Genomic DNA, 21,005 nt, shown 5'->3' with positions numbered 1-21,005 from the left:
ACCTTATAAGATCTTTCGTAGCGTGTGACATAACCACTGGGTGTTACTTCTCTAAAAAGATTGTGTTTGTCTGGGCCACAGTTCCTAGCACTCTCAGCAGAGAAAAAAACAAAAAGGAAAAAACCATGGAATATATTTTAAATGTCATTTAAAGCTTGTGTAAAAGATTCTCTGTGATGTTGGTGTCACAGATGGCTTTGCTGTGACTGCCTTCATCTCTGGACAAAGTCTGTGTTAAGAGAGAGAGAGGAAGTGTTTCCTCTGGCCTAATCTAGGGAAAATGTTTGATTAAATTATTCTTAAGTAGCTTTAAAACCATGTATAAGAATGTAGTCTAGCGTTTTCCAAGTTGTTTGTCTCTTTCATTTGCTGTCAATATAATGGAACTTGTTTAACATGAGAAATACATACTTGTTTTTATGTAAAATCTTTGACGGTAAATTAACTGCTTGTGACATTTTTTCATTGTTCAGTGACAGTTTTACTGTTTGTGTCCCTTTAGTTAGAGGTTTAACTCAGTAGTTAGCATTCTGCATATTTAAAAGCTAACTTATGAGTAGAAAACCCCAAACCCCATGCTTTATAATAGAGTATATGTATAATACAGGACAAAATTAAAACAACTCAGTAAATTATTTGGAGCAAATTCAGTCTTTATCTAAAAATTAAGTACTGATTTTTATATATATATGTGTGTATGTGTGTAAAAGCCAGAATTACTGTAAGTGTCTCTTTCTGTGTGTTCTGACAGTGTTTTTAAATAGATGTAGGCATTTTGACTATGTCTGGGGTTGTGGTTTTTTTGGTTTTTGTTTTTTGTTGTGCTGCTTTTTTTTTTTTTTTTTTTTTTTTTAAAAGATGCAGATTTTTGAACATGAAAGATATGAAGTTCAGTACTTGAAGCAAATATTTTTAAGTTGCTTTGGTCAATTCAGTGGTTATTTTCCAAAACAGAGACTGAAGACTGTATGTATTCTGAATTATTGAAGGTAGAGCAGCGTGTTAATCTAATTCACAGATTAGACTGATGTATAAAGTGATTTTGATTTGCTCCAGCATCAACATAGAACTTTTTCCATTTGAAGACATCTTTTGCATGTAAATAAGATGCTCGAGGGTTCTTTCTAAAGAGTTTAGTATAATTTAGCAGACTCTGTAAAGTGTTCAGTGGATTTACAAAGTCAGGTACAAAACAGGGAAGAATGTTTCTGGTGGAACTCTTGCAAGTGCATTTAAATGGAGGGATTTTCACACCCAGAAACCCTCTGAAGTGTTTAGCCATCAGTTTGTAAATGAGAACCAGTAAATTAGTAAATCAGAATGCAGATCAGAGCTCTGTAGCTTCAGGGAAATGCTAAGAGTAGAAAGCTCTCTGTCCCTTCATAACCTGAGGTTCTAAATTAGCAAATACTTTGGTCAGGAGGGATGGCTGAGTACATCAAAGGTTTAGCAGTGAAGCTCCTCAAATCTTTATTGCTGATTTGGGTATGTTACTTAAGGTTAGGTTTAGCATGGCACCTTGGGATCAATATCCATCTTACCTGTGCAGTTTAAAGCTTTCTGGTGGAGAAAAATGTCATAGGTATGTGCCAGGTGACCTTGCAGTGAAGTCTCATGTCTCTGCTTGGCAACGGGCTGCATTTGAAGGGCATATTGGAGCAGAATTTTCAGGTTCTTATACTCAAAAAGGGACTGATTATTTCTGTGCACCAAAGCTTTGAAAAAGCAGCTAACTCACAGTTTTTCTTCAAAACTGTGCTATTGGTCTAAACCGAATAGTTAATCTAAGGAGGAGAGTATGCATAGCAAAAGGATGACCTGAAAGAAAGGGAAAGATTCTAGCTGGAAGCACTAAAAAGTTATTTATTTTCCCTCTTTGAAGGAACTGTTTCTTTAAATTCACGGATATTTGCAGTGGTCAAGCTTCTATTTGTGACTAGTAAATACAAATATTACTTGAAGCATGAAATCTGAGCTGGATAGCTAATTCAAAAATTGTTCAAAACTTAATAATCACCATAGGCTGCAGCTTGTGGCTCTGCAGCAGGTTATTTGTAGTAGTTCCATACTTTTTGTGCCTACAGTTAATTGTTGCAATTAAGATGCTAATGAGAATCATGTTACAAGGTTACAAATAATGTATTTGTTGTCATTGCTGGACTCTGGGTGCACACACAGCTGAACAGCTCAACATATTCTACTGCTTATGAGAGAGGAAGGAGGACTACTTTAACTCAGTTGGTATTTAGATTGATTTAAATTGTGTTTAATCCTGAATGTAGAAAAACTTTATCTCAAATGGCTGCGAAATAACAAGTATTTTATTTTATTTTATTTGCTTTTGTGTGAAATATATAGTTTCTAAAGCTGAGCCTTCTCCCCCCAGTTTTTTTTTTTCTTTACATCAAAACACTCAACTCTTGGCTGTTTTCTGATGTAAATCTGTCTGTTAGCTTTGAATTATTTTACCTAGATGCTTACAGCTGGATAACTTTTTTTGGTGTTTGGTGTATATAGAATTTAAGCTCTTCATACAGTAATCATGCATCAAGCATTTATTGGGTTAGACAAAAATCTGGGTATTGTACAGAAGTGATGTGCAGGAGAAGTCTTTGTGCTTATGTCCCTGCTCTTATAAAGTGCAACATTTGAATGTGTCTTCAACAAAGAGGTTATAAATAAAGGGGTTTTTTTCAGAGCAAAATGACCTGCTTAAAAAGATTTAAATTTTAAAGGGATTGTGCTCTTTCTGCAAGCTGTTTTACACTGAGAAGTCCTGACATTCAAAATCAAATATTCCTCTTTATTTACACCTTTCGTTTGTGTTTAGACTGCTAGAAATGGTTCAATGCACTCACAGAGGGAAAAGCTGAATTATGTCATACCAGGCTGAACAGATATTTAAGGTTTGTTTTGGGTTTTTTTGTTTGTTTTTTTTTTTAAATCCTGTGTGCAGTCTGTTGACATACAGAGTAGAAAGAATGAAGTAGCTTGAATTTTTCTTCATGAAAAGTTCTGAACTGTCTTAAATTGTGAACTTGTTTGGATGTCAGGTGGAGTAAATAGAAAACACTGCAATTTGTATTATACTGTATATGAAGGTGAGACTGACTAAAGAATAATATTAATGTTTCGTATTTCATGGGTGTAGTAGCTACAATGCCTGTTTCTCTTCATGGCTCTTTTGACAATCTTGTAACTCTTGCTCAGCTGTATTTTGGTTTTGCTTCCTTAAACAGGAAAATTTAGATGAAAATTAAAAGGAAAAGTCTGTGGCCCTGGATTAGATAGTACTACTTCCCTTCCAGAGGTGTCATAAGGACAGTGCCTCTATGGCATTGGCAGTTAGAATCTGAACAACATTTTTGCACTGTTTATTGAAATAGAGGACATTAAATAAGTCTGAAAGAGAGTAGGCATATACATTTATGCCTGGTTTGTCTCCTTCGTGATACAAGGTTTTAGGATCAAGGCAAATTGCCTTCCTTAATCCAGAACTCGAATTTCCCATTTGGATTTACATGGGTTTGTGCAGCAGACCAAGCAGAGACTGTCTTGTGGGGTTTTTTTGGGTTGGTAATTTTTGTTGCTTGTTTAGTTTTTTAAGCTCTGTTTGTTTATGCTTTCTGTAAGTGCAAACAGTAGAACAGCTTCTGTGAAGGAAGAGACTTTTTGTTTCCGAATGTGTGTCTCTATATTTACTCATTCTTAACAGTGACAAGGCCAAAGCTGTCAGAGAGCAGTTTAAGAGGGGGAGAAAGGGTTTCATTGTATCTCACTGGGGTGAATGTTAGTCTGGGTGAAGTGGGAGAAGTGAAACGCTTTCAACACAAACTTCTAATGCAACTTGCAATGGTATATTTGGGGGAAAGTATTTTTGGTGAGGAGCATGTGGGAGATAAAAGTGAATGAGCAAAACTCATCAGGTATGTCAGATGTTGAAGGCCAGTGTGTCCATAAAAGTTACTGGATCTTAAATTCCCCGATCTCATTTGAAGACTTTTCTGTACAAATGACACTTGGGTTATCAGTGTTATTGCTTTGGGAGTGTTGTGCTGTAATAGCTAAGGCAGGGTGTGGGGAGGAGAGGAGTGCAAGAGCTCATGAGTCCTGTTAATGCTTTCAAGTATCTACTTCTAGACATACCCTTGTTCAAAACAAAGCTTATCTAACAATTTCCCAAAACAAATGTGATTCACAAATGTGTGGTAGCAACTAGGACAAAATGTAGCCCTTTTAATCAGCCAGTAAATGCATTTCCAGTATATTTTCTTATTTATAGCTTAAGCTGTTTCTGTCTTCAGTGCAGAAGGGAAAACAAAGATTTGCTTTTTAATTCCAACTTCATTTGAACAACTGGTTTCTGGTATTAGTGATCTCCCTCTTGTTATTCCTAAAGAGCCACTTGAAAGGGATAATTTAAAAAGTAATCTGTACAGGTGACTCCATGGTTCTTTTCAGTATGTGCTGTGACAGTGGAGGAATCATGGATGCTCTGCAGGGAAACCATAAGCTTTTCTGTTAGAACATTTGAGTGACACTTTGTCTTTCTGCAGCTGCCATAGCTGAGTACAATTTCTATGAGAGTATGGTATCATAAATTTATCATTTGTTTAAATCTGATCCTGTAGCTGTTATTATCACTACAAAATATGGGTGTTGAACAGTCCAGTATGAGAACTGTTTCAAGGTTGAGTGATACCATGCAGAAATACAAGTGCATGGAATTGAAGAAAACTTAATGGAATGTCATTTTGCATGTGAGGTTCTGTTTTGTGGGGTTTTTTTGTTGTTGTTGTTTTTTGCTTGTTTGTTCTTTTTTGTGGAAAAATCGGTTAAGAAAAGGTGGTTCTGGTATAGTGTTATAACTTAGCTGCAAAGTTTCTCCAAAGTTTACTCCTAGAAGGTCTAGAATGTATAGTCTGTATCTTGACAGCTTTGAGAAAGAGGCTTTTGTCTTGCAGTGGGATTCTAGAAGTACTGTCACACTTCAGTGAATGGATGTTATTTACTTGAAATACCAGAAAATATGATGCCAAAATCCTGAGTATAACTTTGACAGCAGCATGAGATAACATGGACATGTTCCTGGAGATTAGAAAGAATCTTTTTTTGCAGTATTCTGAAAAAGAACTTTTATTTCTGGTTCTTGATGAAGCACTGAATGTAGCATGTTCCCTTGTTGTATTTGCATACTGAGTTGCACCCACACCTGTTTGTACACCAGTGTGTTTGTGTCTTCTTGCAGGCTGTCTTTCTGCTTTTCCCACGTAGTCTGGGTGTTCTTGTGTGGCCTGTTCCTCAGCTGCTACTAGTGCCTTTTAACTACTGCATATATAAAGTCCCCTTTTTTACCACCTTTGAAGTCCTTTCCTAAGCCTGGTGATCCTGTGACTGTATTTTCCTTTCCTAGCAGTCAGGAGTATTTGCATCTTCTCTTATGCTGCTGATAACGACACCAGTACCATAATGCAGATTCCGTCAGTGCCTTTAGACCCTTACCATAAGGTCTGGTGAAGTTTTTGGATAGGAGGTGTTCTTCATTCCTTTTCTTGCCAATTTAACCTTGCTGAGGGTACTGGTAGCTGCTTTTTTAAAGATTTGGTTTCCTGTTTGTGGCTCCCCAGTGCTTCAGCCTTAGTAAGCAGACACCTCATTAATCCAGTGCCCCTGAAGTTCTGTTTCTTGTGTGCTCTGTGAAGGCAGCAAAGGTGCCAGCTGGCAGTCTGGCAGTGAAGGGCCAGGCTGTGCAGGGTAGCCAGTGGAGAGGATAAGCCTATCAGTGTTTTAATATAAGCTCCTAATAATTTCTGTATTGTATGGTATCAGTCAATTTCAGATGGGGATGTTATTTAAGTATCATTAAATCAGCCAGTGCTATGGAGCCTGTCTGCATGGTGTCAGGTTAAACTGATGTTTAAGGAAAAGAAAACAGTCTATTTCTGATTCATGCCATTTGGAACAGCTTGAATTGAACATTTGTTTCTTTTGTGTTTTGCAGACTTCTTGAAGCCAGCTCTAGCAAAGAGGAAGAGTTCTGTTTCTGCCAGCCAGACCCAGTCTCCAGTGCTGGTCCCCCTGATGGCAGTGTGTACAGCCCTGTGAAACCTGCCAAGCTGGACGCCACAGCTTTGCACGACTCTGCTTTGGCCGCTGCTGTGCCTCCTTCTGAGCTGTCAAATCATGCAGTCCTAGCCTGTGACACAGGCATTCATGAAGAGCACTATGTAAGTGAAGCAGTGGAAGATGATGTGCCAGAATACAGAGAGTACAGAGATGCCTGCACCATTACTGGTAAGCAGTCAAATCTTTTATCTGGGGAAGGATCTCTATCATCTCTATCTCTATCTCTATCTCTATCTCTATCTCTATCTCTATCTCTATCTCTATCTCTATCTCTATCATCATCTCTCTCTCTCTCTCTCTCTGTCTGCCTCGATCTCTATCTCTCTATATCTATCTCTCTATATCTATCTCTCTATATCTATCTCTCTATATCTATCTCTCTATCTCTATCTATCTATCTCTATCTATCTCTCTGTATGTCTGTATGTCTGTATGTCTGTATGTCTGTATGTCTGTATGTCTGTATGTCTGTATGTCTGTATGTCTGTATGTCTGTATGTCTGTATGTCTGTATCTCTGTATCTCTGTATGTCTGTATCTCTGTATGTCTGTATGTCTGTATCTCTGTATCTCTGTATCTCTATCACTCTCTCTATCACTCTCTTTATCACTCTCTCTCTCTCTCTCTCTCTCTCTCTAGTTAGGACTCTGTTCTTAGCCTGTTGGCGAGGTACCTGGTTCCTGGGCAGTGCTGCTGTATACCTACTGTGTGTTTTGCATGTTTTTTTCTTGTTTGAGTGGTGATTTCATAAGGATCTGGATTTTCGATGAACAGACTTGCTAAGTTTTAAGGCTCATGCAAATAGGCTTGACCAAACTGGGGGCTATACTTACATGCTTGGGAAGTGAGCTGTTTGAAGCTGCCTTGGAAAATAAACCAACTGGAAGTCAGGAGTGAGGGGAAGCAAATACTGCAGCTGAAAGTTATGGAATGGTTGGCCTATCGTTCAATGTAATTTAGATTTTTATATTGTTACAAGAATTGCTTTGTGGGAGAAGGGAATAGGAGAAACAGTATGTAACACCATGTTTTGACTGTGTATCTTTTTCCTTTCAAAGCATTCCTTTCCATTTTTGTCACATTCTGGAACTATAGCAGTAGATGTATAAGGAAGAACAGCTTCATCTGCATGCTTGTGTGAAAGGTTAAATGCTGTTTTATCACAGCATTCATACATATAAATGGAAAAAGTGTTTTAAGTGTGGTATTTTACATAGAACTAAATTTTTAGTAATGTGTTCAGCTGACTCATTTTTTTGTGTTTTTGAGTAATTGCTGTAACACAGTCATGGATATGGACAGATAGTTTCCATTCCAAATGCATGGTGTGTTGGCTGAGCTGTGAGGCTTCTTTTAGCTTAAAAGGGCCTTGTCAGATCCAAGATCTTTTGGGAATGTATGAGAAGTCAGCTGAGTTTTCAGGAGGGGCAAATGAGAGGGCTGAGAAAAGGAAGACTGGAGCCTTTCTAATTTACTGCCAGATACATTTATCCTGAGTTACTTCCAGCCATTTCTAGAATTGTCTGTAGGTCAGAGAATTAGTTAATGATCAGCAGATATTTTTGTAGTAAGTTTTAATTTAGCTCGGCCTTATTGCTGTGTAGTTACTAAGGGTTGGTACTCTGAAGAAAAAAAAAAAAAATAGAAGGAAGGGGAGGGATGCTCTTATGTCCATTCCTATACCCTTAAGAAGAATCAGCAGAATTAACACTGCAGTCATGTTCATCAGGTCCACTTTTACATCAAGTTAATGTTTTGTTACAGGGAACCAACTTCCCATCTCTCCTTCTTTGTATTCATGGGATTAAAGACTGTTTTTTAAGTGTCTACACTAGAAACCTCTCATTACATGCATTGGTGAATTCCTGCTAGCATAACTTTGAGACCCTTTGCAGAAGGATGTTTTTTGAAAGTTGATCTTTTGACTGGGTCCTGTCTCCCCTTGCCTCTCCTGTTAGCAGGAAAATACTAACTTCACATATTTCTATTTCTGACTACAAGCCCAAACACTCAGCATCTTTGAATCAGAAGATTTTCTTGATTATGATTCCTTGAAAGGCAAGACAAACTGTCTTGCTTTTTATTTTTTTTAAATAGTTTCTGTTAAATGGAGGTTAGTGTATGTCTTCCTACCTCACACTCCTTCAAGCCTGATGTAATTTCTTCTTGCTTACTTGTGAGCCAACTGTGGTTTTCTGGTTGATCCTGTAATGCTTTGTCATTTGTTAGCTGTTCTGCAGCAGCAAATTTGTACAGTTTGTGATCTGGAGGAAACATGGTTAAGACTTGCAGTAGAAATAGTGGTTTTTTGCTTGTTTTGGTTTTAATTCATAGAATCATAGAATTGGTTGGGTTGGAAGGGACCTCAGAGATCATTGAGTCCAACCCTTGAACCACCGTTGCAGTTGCTAGACTACGGCACTGAGTGCCACATCCAGTCTCTTTTTAAATATCTCCAGGGATGGAGAATCCATCCCTTCCCTGGGCAGCCCATTCCAATGCTGGATCACCCTCTCTGTAAAGAAATTCTTTCTAATATCCAACCTAAACCTCCCCTGGCACAACTTAAGACCATGCCCTCTTGTCTTGTTGAAAGTCGTCTGGGAAAAGAGACCAATCCCCCCCGGCTACACCCTTCTTTCAGGGAGTTGTAGAGAGTGATGAGGTCTCCTCGGAGCCTCCTCTTCTCCAGGCTGAACAGTCCCAGCTCTCCTCACAGGATCTGTGCTCGAGTCCCTTCACCAGCCTGGTTGCCCTCCTTTGGACCTGCTCCAGGACCTCGATATCCTTCCTGAACTGAGGGGCCCAGAACTGGACACAGTACTCGAGGTGTGGCCTCACCAGTGCTGAGTACAGGGGCAGAAATGCATTTTAAAGTTTCAGCTCTTCATTGTGCTTTATAAAGGTGCCAAAGGGCATAAACTGTGAATTTGGAACTGGTCTCATACTTCCTCTGCAAAAATTCTACTTTGTCAGTAGTACATGCTGTGTGTACTCTTGAAACAAGCAGAAAGAGAACAGTTAAGAAAAAAAATGGGAAACCTGAACTAGAGTGCTGTGTGGTGATACATTCTGAAACTTAATCAGCAAATGAGAATGTAATTGCAGCTGACTCTCACACAACTTAGGTCTAAAACCGAATTGTTTTGAACATTTTGCTACTTAACTTTCAAGGCAGCTGTTGATGACAGAATTTTAAATGCTTGGTTTGGGGGTTTGTTTTTTTCTTTCTTTCCCCCTATTCTGTTTGCTGGCAGTAAAGAGGCACTTCAGCATTCTGTGTCAGCAGCACATTCTTTTTTGCCTGGGACCTGAGAGCAGCTGTAATGTAGCTGAGGATGCATTGCACATGCTGATTGTGCTAGGCGTGTTTTCTTGGATACAGGGTTGGCTTAAACATTTCCTGTCCCTAAGCTGCTGCAGATTTGTCCCTGAGCAGATTTCTTTGGGAGTGTAACTGGAGGTGTTTTAGGCAACTGATCTGGATAGAATCCCTCCCCTGCTTTTGTGACAGTGGGAAGATGAGAGCTGCCTTTCAGCTAGGTTACACCTCTGAGCTGCTCTACTGTTGTGGCCTAAAAGCAGTTCTGTTGGAGCAACCCAGGGAAGGGCTTGGGTGATAAAAAAGCAGTGATAGGAGAAATTTTCTTAAGCCAGCGTTACCTCTGAGTGGGGAACAGTACCATAAAAGTTGTCTTTTTTTCCCTACTGAATTTGACAGTAAAGAGATCCAAAACTTAATTGCTATAGCTGAAGTGTTTATGCTTGTGAAAGCAGCTGCTTCTGCATCTGCGCTAATCTGAGCATAGAAGGGGAAATGGAATAGAGTAACTGATCCATTAAAGCAAGTTGTTTGTAGGTGTTTTAAGAAGTACTAAGTAATTTGTTACTGGTGCAGAATGTATTTTCTAAATGTAATCGTATGAAACCTGAAAATGGATCCAGTCGCTACTGTAGTAATTTTTATTTATTTTTTAAAATTTTGGTTTTTATTAGCAAGATTCAAGAGAAGTTCAGTCTAGCCTGGCTGACAAGAGTTTCTACCATTGTCACTTGTGGTGCTTACAGGTAAATGGGCAGAAGGAGACTCAAAACCTGAAGTTGGTGGGCAGTAAGGCAGCACTTCATGGACATGGAAGGTTGCTTCTACACCTGTGAGGCACCTGTCTTGTCCTAGTTGTTTTTTCCTTTGAACTTTTCTTTTTCTAACTGCTATCATTCATCTGAAAGGTAAAGATAGAAATACGGATGTAGCACCATCTAGTGTCCCTTTTGCTAGATAGGGAATCAAAGTGCTTCTGAAAGTGTCTGTCTTGTAATTGGAGTGGAGACCTGGATACTTCCAGTTAGGTCTTGGTAGAAACAGCAACTGGGTTTGGGGGCTTCTTTCTTTGTCTGACACCTGCCTGTCCCATTTTGCATAGGAAGGGCTGTAAATCTTGACTTGATAAAGGGAAGCATTACTAAATTGCTCAGTAGCCCAATTTTGTGAATTTTAAAAGCCTCTTAGTCTGATTGCCTTTTTTCCTCTTCTACCATCAACTATCAGACCCACTCCTGTCCTGGAAATGGAGAGTACAGTTACCATAGAAGTCTGAAATACCAAATACCACTTAAGAAGAGATTTACTCTGGTGACAAATGTTTGGCTGATAGACTCGTTTCTTTTTTCTTCTCTTGGTTTCTCTTAAAATATGCATAATGCAGTATCGTTAGCCATCTTCATTAAGCTAACTTTCAGTCTGCTTCCTCATGTCTGAAGATGTGCTGTTTGCAATGAATTTGATGCAGTATACTTCATAATTCAAGCACTAACTGCTTAAAATGCCATGTAGGTTTCCCTCATCCTTCTAAGGAAAAAGGAGAGAATGGATGGACTGTGAGTTAAATTGACTAGCTCTTTCATTAGTTTGCATGATTCGTTTGTTCATTGTACTAATTACTCTTTCTGAATGGACATAGGGGTGTATTTTCTGGCTGTAATGTCTGGGTAATTCCCTGAGGTTTCTTGGGAATTCTTTGTCTTATCTTTTTGTAATTAACACCAGCCAACAGTTTGTGGGTTTTTTGTTGTTATTTTTTGTTTCTGGTTTGTTTTTGGGTTTTTTTTGTGTCTTAAATTATGTCACTGCATGGGTCCAACTATGAAATGACTCTTTTCTGAGCTGGAAGGTATCTCAGAGAATAGTTGGTATTGACCTTGAAGTTAGTGTAACTTCTACCTGACTGCATTGAGTACAATGATAGATAGTCATAACATCAAGAGAAACCAAATTTTGCTTGCTCTCAAGCCTTACACAATCTCCTAGCAATGAAGATAGCTGCAAAAAGTTCTCTTTGGATGTTTGTCCTGCCTTTGCCCTTACTCAGGCTTTAATTATGTTCTTATATGAAATAGAGCTTCTATTCTCTTCCATCAAATGTTACCACTCTTTATGACAATGTCAGCCAATTTTGACTGAATAATTGTCCAGATACTTTGTGTAATTCTACCCTTATATTTTTTTTATTGTCACTTACTTTTAAATGGTATGCCTAGGGCATACAGAATTTCCATTCTGATGCCCTTCTTCCCCCCCTCCCTCCTCTTCCCCTTCATCCCTCTGAAGGTTCATTTTTTTGTTTGAAAGTCTGAATTTCTGTTCTTGCTATTCCAAGCCTGGTGAAGCATGACTGCCTCAAGATTACTTCTTAAGGATTTTGGTACTACAGGTTGATTGTAGTTGCTCCTGTTACGTGGAGGTGAAAAAATACCATATTGTGAGTGTCCTGTTTAGGGTGCATGAGATACTGCTGTGTTTGGTATTCTGAGAATATTTACCAGGTTGCTCTGGTTGTGTTTGGCACCACTTACAGGTTGGATGGTTATTTTCTAAGCATTAAAGATTACAAAAAATTGATAGTAACAACTCTAACTTGATTCCCTTATTTTGCACCTCCCCAGATTCTGTTGTAGTTACCTTTCTCCTTTAGTGATTGTTTCTTTTGTAGCATAAACCTGCTCTAGCACTTCCTTCCTTTCCAGTTCTTCTTTTGGGGCACTTCCTTGTTTTTCTCAATTGCATTTATATGAGAGAAGAGGTGTAGGATATTGCTTGCTGGAGATGGAACTCAAATGAAGAACAGGAATTCTCTTCTGGGCCAGATTAGCTGACTCAGGACTGTATTTCTGACTCCAATGACAGCAGAGGGTGGGTACGAAGAGCACTCTCATTACTTTATTCTCAGCACTAAGTACCACCATCGTGCACAACTGTGGTACTAGGGATATAGAGAATGTGTCCCTGCATAGTTCTTTCAGTGTCTACCTAGACCTGGATTCTGTCTATGACTTTGTCTAAAACCTTTCTGAATCTGCTAGTTGTGTTACTGTGCAAGTTTGTGGGTTTTACTTAAATTGGTCTCCCACTGATCTGCCAGTATTTCTTTTTCTAGTTATGCAGGATTTAGTGAATATCAGTTCTTTATTTCCCATTCATGGTTTTGGAAAAACCTCTAATTTTTGCTGCCCATCTTCTCCTCTCCCAGCTTTCTTAGTCTCTCCTTTAAAACTTGCCACTTACTTCAGTCCTTTTACTTTGCTTTTGCTGTCAGCAGTCCCACCCTTAAGCTTGATCTAACTGGTGACTCCAGTTGCTCTTCTTTCCTGTCACTTCCTATAAGTAGCTTTTTGATAAATTACAAGCACTCTTTCTTTCTTTAATGTATGACAGAAAGGCCAGACCTATTAAAATTAGATAGCTCTCTCAGCACGGTTGCAACTATTTTATGGGTCTGATTTCACTTCTGTCTAGCTTACTCCAACAAAATGATCTTATTCTTTATGCCTGCTGAATCATTGCTTCTAAAATTTCTGGCTGGATTTTGATGGCACCAAAACCCAACTGCTTCTCCCTCCTTCCCAGCTTCCCATCAGTTGTTTCCCAGCTCTTACCTTTTAACAGTAACTTAGTATTTTAGTATTCTTCCTAAATCCTCTCATCTGATAGGTTATTATGCTACCTCTTAGTCTGTATCTCAGCCATACTTTTATTTCTCTCAAGGATTATTTTTTTGTGTTTTGGTGTTTATGGTTTGTTTGGTTTTGGGTTTTTTTCATTCCTAAATGTCTACTTTATTTAGTATAGGGAAGAGTGTGAGCAGTATGTATTCATCAGTGTTCTGAGTTTGCTCTTTGGAGAAAGAAGTCCTGAAGGTATGTGTCTGATGCATTTTTTGTTTATTTTCCTGTTGCAGGGAATTTAGTAGTACCTGAAGACTAAAAAGGTACATTTGATTATTGGTGTATTTAACTACATGAAAATACTTCTGGTCACAGTTTATTTCCATTACATGCTGAGTGCCACTTTACCTTTCTTCCTCAATGTAGATCCGTATGTCCATCACGAAATAACAATTTTTCCCTTTAAAGTCATCATCTGTAAAGAGCAAGCCACAAAAGAATTCTTATGTTTTGCTTGTGGTAATAAAGCCATTGTTTAGGGGCTGGCACATTTTGTAGCTGGGCTGAACAATAAGCAGAAGTAGGACAATTGCTTTCAGGGTTTTTTGTACTCAGTGATCTATCAATGGGTTTTTGAGACATTTTCAGTCTGTCTTGGCAGCTGGAAAGTCCTAATGGTTAATGAATGTGTTTATTCTTACTGCTGCTGAACAGAACGTTGCCAGCATGCATTTGATACATGAATAGCTTTTGTTCTTGCTCTAAAAGAATAGCTGTGGAGGTGGAATTTCCTTTTATTTTCTGTTTAACGTAAGCATAAAAGCATGAGCATGACTGCATTTAGCTACATGGAAAAACTTGTCTACACTGAAGCAAAAGTCTTCTAAATTTATGGCATAATATACAGAAGGGACCTAATAGTTTAATAGTTTGTCAGCATCAAGATCTGTCTCAGCTTTGCTATACCCAGCAGGAATGTGTTTGTAGGATGCAACCCAAGCTTTAACCTCCCTGTTAGCAGTTACATCCATCACATTGGAGCTGCAGGGTCTAGGTAGTTGTTAGCTTTCTGACTTTCCCAGCTTTGTTCCAGGTTTTGCCCTCTGTGTTTGGCTAAACCAATTTTTCTCTCAGCTTAATGAACCTTCCATATTTAAGCAGAATTTCCAACAAAGGGAAAGTAACATGCTGGACATATCAGTACTTTACATACCCAAAAATGCAGATGTAGGTTGAGCCCAGTGAACTCTAAGGGAAGGCAGTTCTATGGCTTGTCCCCTCCACAGACAGGTGTGGCCAGTGCCTGGTGTGCCAAAACTGAAGGAACAGCATTTTTTTCTGCCATTTTCAGATAGCAACCTGGTCAATGGAATGATTTTTCCCACGCAGTGTTACTATTGGATAATATTGAATGATCTGATCCTTCATCCCAATTCTGCTTTGTAGCAAAGGAAAAGTTGTCATTATATTCTGCGTAGCTTTCCCACCCTTGAATAAATCCTTTAAAATTTTTGGAGAGAGAACACAACCTCTTTTCCAATGGTGAAGCTGGATTTGTTTACAAGAAAAAAGGTGGGAGAAGGGAAGAAAAGCAAACTCTTGAAGTCTTCTTTCTTTCTATTCCTATCTGTTCTTATAAATGCATGTTTGTATGATAACTGAAGTGACCCATGGTGTTACATAGAGAAGATAATGAGAATCTGGGTGCTTCATTTTTGTCCATGAACTGAACTTCAAATCCAGAATTCCTTTACTGAGATTGAATGTGTTCACTTGGCTACCATAAATTTCACCTGCCTTTCCAGTGGTGCCCCACTTACACATTGTGGGAAGTCCAGAGAGAGAGGATGATGTGGACAGTACTGAGTTACAGGTCAGCTTAAATCTTGTTGTGGTAGCTCAGAATATCTAAGACTGTCATGGATCTATGGAAGACTATGTTGTGCAGTATTTTCCTTGTTTAGAGGCAGAAGAACAGCTGCTTAAATAGTTTTGGTTACAGGTGTGGCAGGAGTTTTAATTACAAAATCCTGTTGTGCCAGTGAAGTTAGAGAAGCTGCCTTGGCTGTTTGAAGAGTCTGAGTTTTAAAGGTAGGAGACAGCTTTCTTGTTGAGGAGGTTTTCTTCCATCATTTTGGCTTTCCAACCAGCAACGAAATTCCTGATGTTTAAGCTGCATAAGGCCATCTTTCCCTTTGGATAAGGCAGTGAGTATGGAGGACAGCGGGTTTTCTTCTTAGTAGAACAAATTTTCTCTACCCTAGAAGCTACTCACACATTTTACATTAGAACATATGTATCATGTGTCTTGTTTGAAGGTACATGTACTATAGAATTTTGTCATTTTCCATACAGGGATACAAAATTTGCCATGTACTCATCCTTTGCTTCTGAGAAGGGATGCACCTTCAGTTTGTGTTCTCTGTGTGGATGCATCATGTAAAGCAAGACAGCAGCTGAGATTTGCCAGCATTTAGCATGAGGTAGCCTCAAGTTCATGAACTTTAATTTCATGCACTACATGTGGCTGGACTTTAGCCTCCATGTGGTAGCCCTCTTCTGCAGGGAACCTTCCTTTTACTTAACTAGTAGACAGCCAGGACTGGAACTGACCCATTTCAGGTATTACGTGCTTTTAAAAACCCTAATTTGCTATTTATTTACCAGACAGTTTTAAAGAGTTAAGTTTCTCTTGATACTTATGCTGAAATTTGAAAGAGAGAATGTGTCATGTGGTAGGGTGGATGGGGAGGGAGGTATGGGGAAGGACTGAAAACCAGGGAAAGGAGTAGGTGGCTCCATGTTAGACTGAAACAGTCTTTCTGCTTTCTCCAGAGAGCTTCCTTGTTTCTCTCGTCTTATTTTTCTTCCTGTGCTTTTTTTCCTGCTTCTCTTTCTCCAACTGCCTCAAAAGGTGATGACAAGTTATGAAGTTTTAAATCTGTTGTGAAAAATAAAAACGGAAGAAGTTGCCTGCAAGTGACTATTGAGGCCTTCTTTGTCTTTTAATTTTTTCATTAAAAAAAGATGTTTGCAACATGTGGGCCTCCATCAGAACCACAGCTCTGGAGTGTGGTGCCCTGGGACTGATACAATTTCTGTGTAGTTTTCATCGTGATCTCCTTGTCATGACTGGGGAGTTCTGGCCCTGTCCCTTCTTGAGCACAGTCCCATCCTTCGCCGTGGTTCTTAAGAGGGCTGGAATGGGCTGACAAATGGGATGGGGGGTTAGGGGGATTCGGGGTACTACGGGACTTCTTAACGCCAGGTGCAGCATCTACCGCCAGCAGGTTCTGTAGAGACCTGGAGGTTTTTTTAACCTTGACCAGGGGAGCCTCTGTTTGAAAACAAACACTGCAAAATTTGGGGATGGTTTGACCAGAATTCAGAAACTACATTGTTGCATGTAATGGCTGGACTGATAAGGTGTTTTGTACTGTGTTTCTAAAAACTGCAGATACCAAGATTTGAGGTTTGTAGAGTTTGTTTTCTCTTTGTGTGTGTTTTGTTTGTTTTTTCTTTGTGCTTTCTTCCCTCTTCCCCCCCACCCTTGTCCTTTCTCTTTGTTTTTGATTCTTTTCTCTAAAGTTACCCCTGGTTTTAGGTGAAATTGATACTTAAATAAGTGCTCGTCAGTCAAGCTAGGTTTCATTTCTACAGTAAGATATTACTTTTTAGTTATAGCTGTAAACAGATGAAATCCAAAAGCCTGGTAGGGAATGGAGTTCTACAGATGAGTTGTGTTAGGTGACCGTGTTGTTTGGAATGAGATCTTCAAATCTGTCCGAGTGGTTCATGTTGAACTTTGTTTGAGTTGGACTTAGTTCGACTGAGATCAGATTGTTTGGTTATGAGGTGCTGGCATAATTCCTTCTATCCAAATAATAGTGCCAGCTAAATACACGTTTAACACTGTCTTGGAAGTGACCTTATAGGTCACTCCTATGTGACTCCTAGGTCACATCCTGCAGGAGGTGCAGGATGAAAATATCAGTGTGGGGTGACAGCACCCTGCGGAATGTCTTGTGATCTGTGTGAGGTTATGGGCACAGAGAGTGAGTGGCAGAATCCTTTAGTCCCAGTGCCCCTTCAATACATACAGTCAGCTCCTCTTGTTTCAAACCTCTCACAGTTTTCTGTTGTATGAACTCATTGCTCACTAGTCAGCAGAGAAAGGGTGTAAGAGTACCTCCCAAAATAACCCAAGTGTACTTCTATCCTCACTCGATTGCCCTAAAAATTATGCTTCTTTCTTCCCCAGATAATTTAAAAAAAAAAGTGCCCTCAATTGAACTTAATAATTCATAATTCAACATAACTTAGTGTGCTTTTCAGGATGGGCAGAAGTGTTGGCTAAGAGAGGAACAAATGAAAAAAAAAATGACAAAAAAGACGGCAAAAAAATCAGCAAGTCTAATAAAAATTCTTCTAAGGAAATGTGAACAAGGTGAAACGAACAATAATCCTTTAGTGGCTGCCCTAAGTTATAAGGGAGGTGGTGGCAAGTTTTAAGATGTTCAAAGAAGGGGAAATAGACAAGTCAGTCAAATGCCAATCTATTAAAAGATATGGAACAAGCTAGTAAGTAATCCATTAATAATTACCCAAGAGGTCCTAAAGCAGGAAGAATAAAATGAACAAGAGAGCTCAATGTGGGTGTTCTGCCCAGATTTATGTCTTCTTTTTGAAAGAATGGATTAGAAACGAAGCAACCAAAATCATTTGAAAAAAATCCAAAATCCAAAAGAATTTGGTTTGATCTCCTTAGAAAACATCACTAAGGAGTAGCAACAAGAACTGTAAATCAGACTGAAGAATTTTATCTCCTGGGAATAAGGGCACGAAAGGAATATGTTTTGCACCAAAAGAGGTCAGGGTGTTTGTGTATGTGCTTGCATACATATAAGCTATGAAATATGGCAAAACATTGAATGCATTTCTTGCAAAAATAGGGAGGAAAGTGCTGAAAGCTACAGCCTTTCTACACTATATAAGAGCCTTAGAAAATCATAGAATTGCTCAGGCTGGAAAAGGCCTTCAAGATCATAGAGTCCAGCCTTGTTCCTATCTTTCTAAACATTTTTTTTTCTTTTTCTTTTTTTTTTCCAAAAGCAGAACCTGGAATGACCTACACTTTAGTAAGAATCATTAGTTTTTAATTCATTTAGCTACTTAACTTTCTATAATTTGCTTGCCACATTTTGTAGTTTGTTTGCCAAGGGTGTCCAGAAAACTAAAAGTTTGAAATACTTTGACAAACCCCAAAATCTGTAACAGAGCAGCTTACAAAGATATTTGCTGTGTCATTTCTATTAATGATCAACCAATTGCCCTAGGCTTAGGCACTGTATTTAATTCAATAAAATGAAGGTACCACTTAGCAGAAGAGAAAGTGCAGCAGTTTTATTCCTGCTGGACTTTATCATAAAACTTAAATGGCATCTCAGGTATTATGAGTAGAAAACTTATTTAACTCATATTATCTTTGCAGTTTAATCAGAAATATTAATTAAAACTACCTGGAAGCATGGGGCTTCTGAAAAATGTAATGTGTTTTGGGATGGGAGATGGTGTTAGTCGGGTACCTTCCTGTGACAAGTGCCTGCTCCTCAGGAAAGGGAGGGGAGGAAAAGTGAAGGGGAAGACTCTGTGATTGTACCACTGACAATGTTGCTCTGATTTTAATGGTAAACCAGTGTTTAGTCATACACAAGTGTAATTACAGTGTCCTGTTTTTCTAAATAGACAATTACATCAGAGTCTGCCCCTATTTCCTGCTGCTGGACACATTATAAAATTGCAATAGAAGTTAATGACAATAGTATCATACTAAGTTGCCTTTCCAGTTACTCATTAATATCTTTCCCAGTCATTAGGTCTTTTGACTTGCCCAGAAACACTCAAGATTTTTTTGTATGATAGGGTAGAACAATTGCCTTAGTATTCCACTATAATTCTTATTTACTGCCTGTTCTTCATGTTCTAATTCTTTTCACAATTAAACTATGGGTTTCTTTTGTGTCTATGCACATGTGGGGGGTTTGTGTTGTTTTTTTTTCCCTACTAAATTTTATCGTTAACTTATTTTGCATTCTATTTTCTGCTATTTTTTTATGACATAGCACTATTTTACTTCTCCATACAAAATTATTTGCCTGAAACTGTCTCTTTTTGGCTATAAAGTCAGTCCATTTCTTTTGAAATACTAATTAAAAGCAGAAACACAAAAAAGTTTAAATTTTCCACAGATTTTTGTTTCCTTGTTCCCAGGAAGACCACTGTAGTCAGGCTGTTAGATTCTTCACAAAAAAAAACCTACAATTTCAGCCAAAAAACCCCAATAAAACAATCCAAACAAAACAGCAAACCCCATATTCCTGACATTGGGAACAACTAGGTAATCTAAAGACAGGCATCTATATCTCTAGATATGGACACCCTTGGCAAACAAACTACAAAACCTGGCAAGCAAATCTATATCCTAGATATGTAGATATAGATGTATTCAAAAATCCTTGTGTATTCATGTAGACACACACATATCTCTGAATGTTTAGTTGACATCTACAGGTGTCTTTTAGAAGATGAGCTGGCTTTTCTGAAGTCAGGATTGCAGACACTAAGATGGATGTTATCAATAGTTTTAAAGGTAGCCTGGGAAGAACAGTTTGTAGTTACAGGGTAGCTCTCAGCTTTGGGAACATGGAAAACAGGTCTTGTTCATCTTTGTAAGTTAGTAGTCTTCCAAGAAGGCTGCAAGGTCCTCTTACATGTTGTGTGCAGACTGATAGTCAGATTGCACAAAGGTCCATGTAAATAGCATTGCTTCATCCTACTGACTTGTGCACTTCCACTTCTGAGGTCTGGTGAACACCTACATATATGTAGCAGCCTGGAAAAAAGCAGAGAATACCTCCTGATAGAAAACAGCAGACTCCTTGAACCATAGAGTATAATGCAGTGAATTTTAATCACTGGGATCCTTTAAAGGATGCTGGCAGGAGATCAACAGTGTGAGTTGATCTGCCCTGTTGTCTGATAGAACAGGAATGTTCTTGCTGTCTTATGTGCTCAAAATGATACCTGCAGCAATGCAATTTCTGGATTTGAAAGGTTAAAAAAAGAGGGAATTGATAATCTATAGAAAAGTATGCGTGACTCCCTTCCTCCCTCTGTCAGATCTGCAATAATGAGTTATAATGAGTTTTCTCTCACTGTCAGGGAGCAGCAAGAGCAGAGCTGCCTCACAGCCCTGCCAGGAGCTGAGTGACCACAGGATGGGAAGGGCAGGATCCTTGTTGGCAAAGCCCAGTCCCCTTGTTCCTGAGCAGGGCAAAGGTGCTGGCAGTTATGATTAAAATTGACTCTCCAGTGATCATTAGACAAATTCCAGGTACTAAGCCAATCTGTAATCAATCCAAGAAGCCCAGGCAATTAATCAGTATCAGCAGCAGGGGACAGAACTGGGCACAATCCTACCCTATAGCACTGCACAGGGGTGGACAGGCTGCTTAGGTCTAAATGAAGCTCCTGGGCCACTGGATTTGGCTGGAGTCCCCAGTAAGCCTGGTCAGGCAGCTCTATGGGTGTGAGTTTTGGTGTGGTTTTTTGTTTTGTTTGTTTTTGTTTGTTTTGTTTTGTTTGTTTGTTTATTCGTTTTTGTTTGTTTGGGGTTGAATGGTCATGATCCTTTTCTGTTCTGGCATAAACAGATTAAGTATTTACAGAAAACCTACCAGGGTTTACTCTGCTTCTTAGTAAATATTTGACAAAAAATTGTAGTTAATTGTTGTAATTAGAATGTGTGTATTTAAACTTATGCTTGATTAAACTTATGCTTATGCACTCATATGTGCATGCACACATAAAATTCATCATATAACATATAGATTGGAAGGTACCTCTGTAGTCATCTCTTACAACTTCTACTTAAGGC

General features: G+C 38.8%; 1 protein-coding gene across 6 annotated transcripts in view; it reads left to right on the top strand.

The window, feature by feature from the left end:
* The window catches only part of TRAK1 (trafficking kinesin protein 1), a 134,698-nt gene that overhangs the window by 41,050 nt on the left and 72,643 nt on the right, over positions 1-21,005 (top strand). For 5 of the 6 annotated variants that reach the window (XM_030444195.1, XM_030444196.1, XM_030444193.1 and 2 more), the window contains exon 2: positions 6,002-6,294. Coding sequence is in view for 4 of the 6 variants with exons in the window: in XM_030444193.1 (XP_030300053.1) it covers positions 6,002-6,294 (293 nt within the window). In the remaining 2 variants the exon portion in view is untranslated. Of the gene's footprint in view, positions 1-6,001; positions 6,295-20,623; positions 20,656-21,005 lie in introns of those variants that run through there. The other variant, XM_030444194.1, reaches the window with a different exon arrangement.

Source organism: Calypte anna, chromosome 2 (genome assembly GCF_003957555.1).
Source record: "Calypte anna isolate BGI_N300 chromosome 2, bCalAnn1_v1.p, whole genome shotgun sequence".
NCBI classification, from domain to species: Eukaryota; Metazoa; Chordata; class Aves; order Apodiformes; family Trochilidae; genus Calypte; species Calypte anna.
This window is presented reverse-complemented; position numbering and strand designations above follow the sequence as displayed.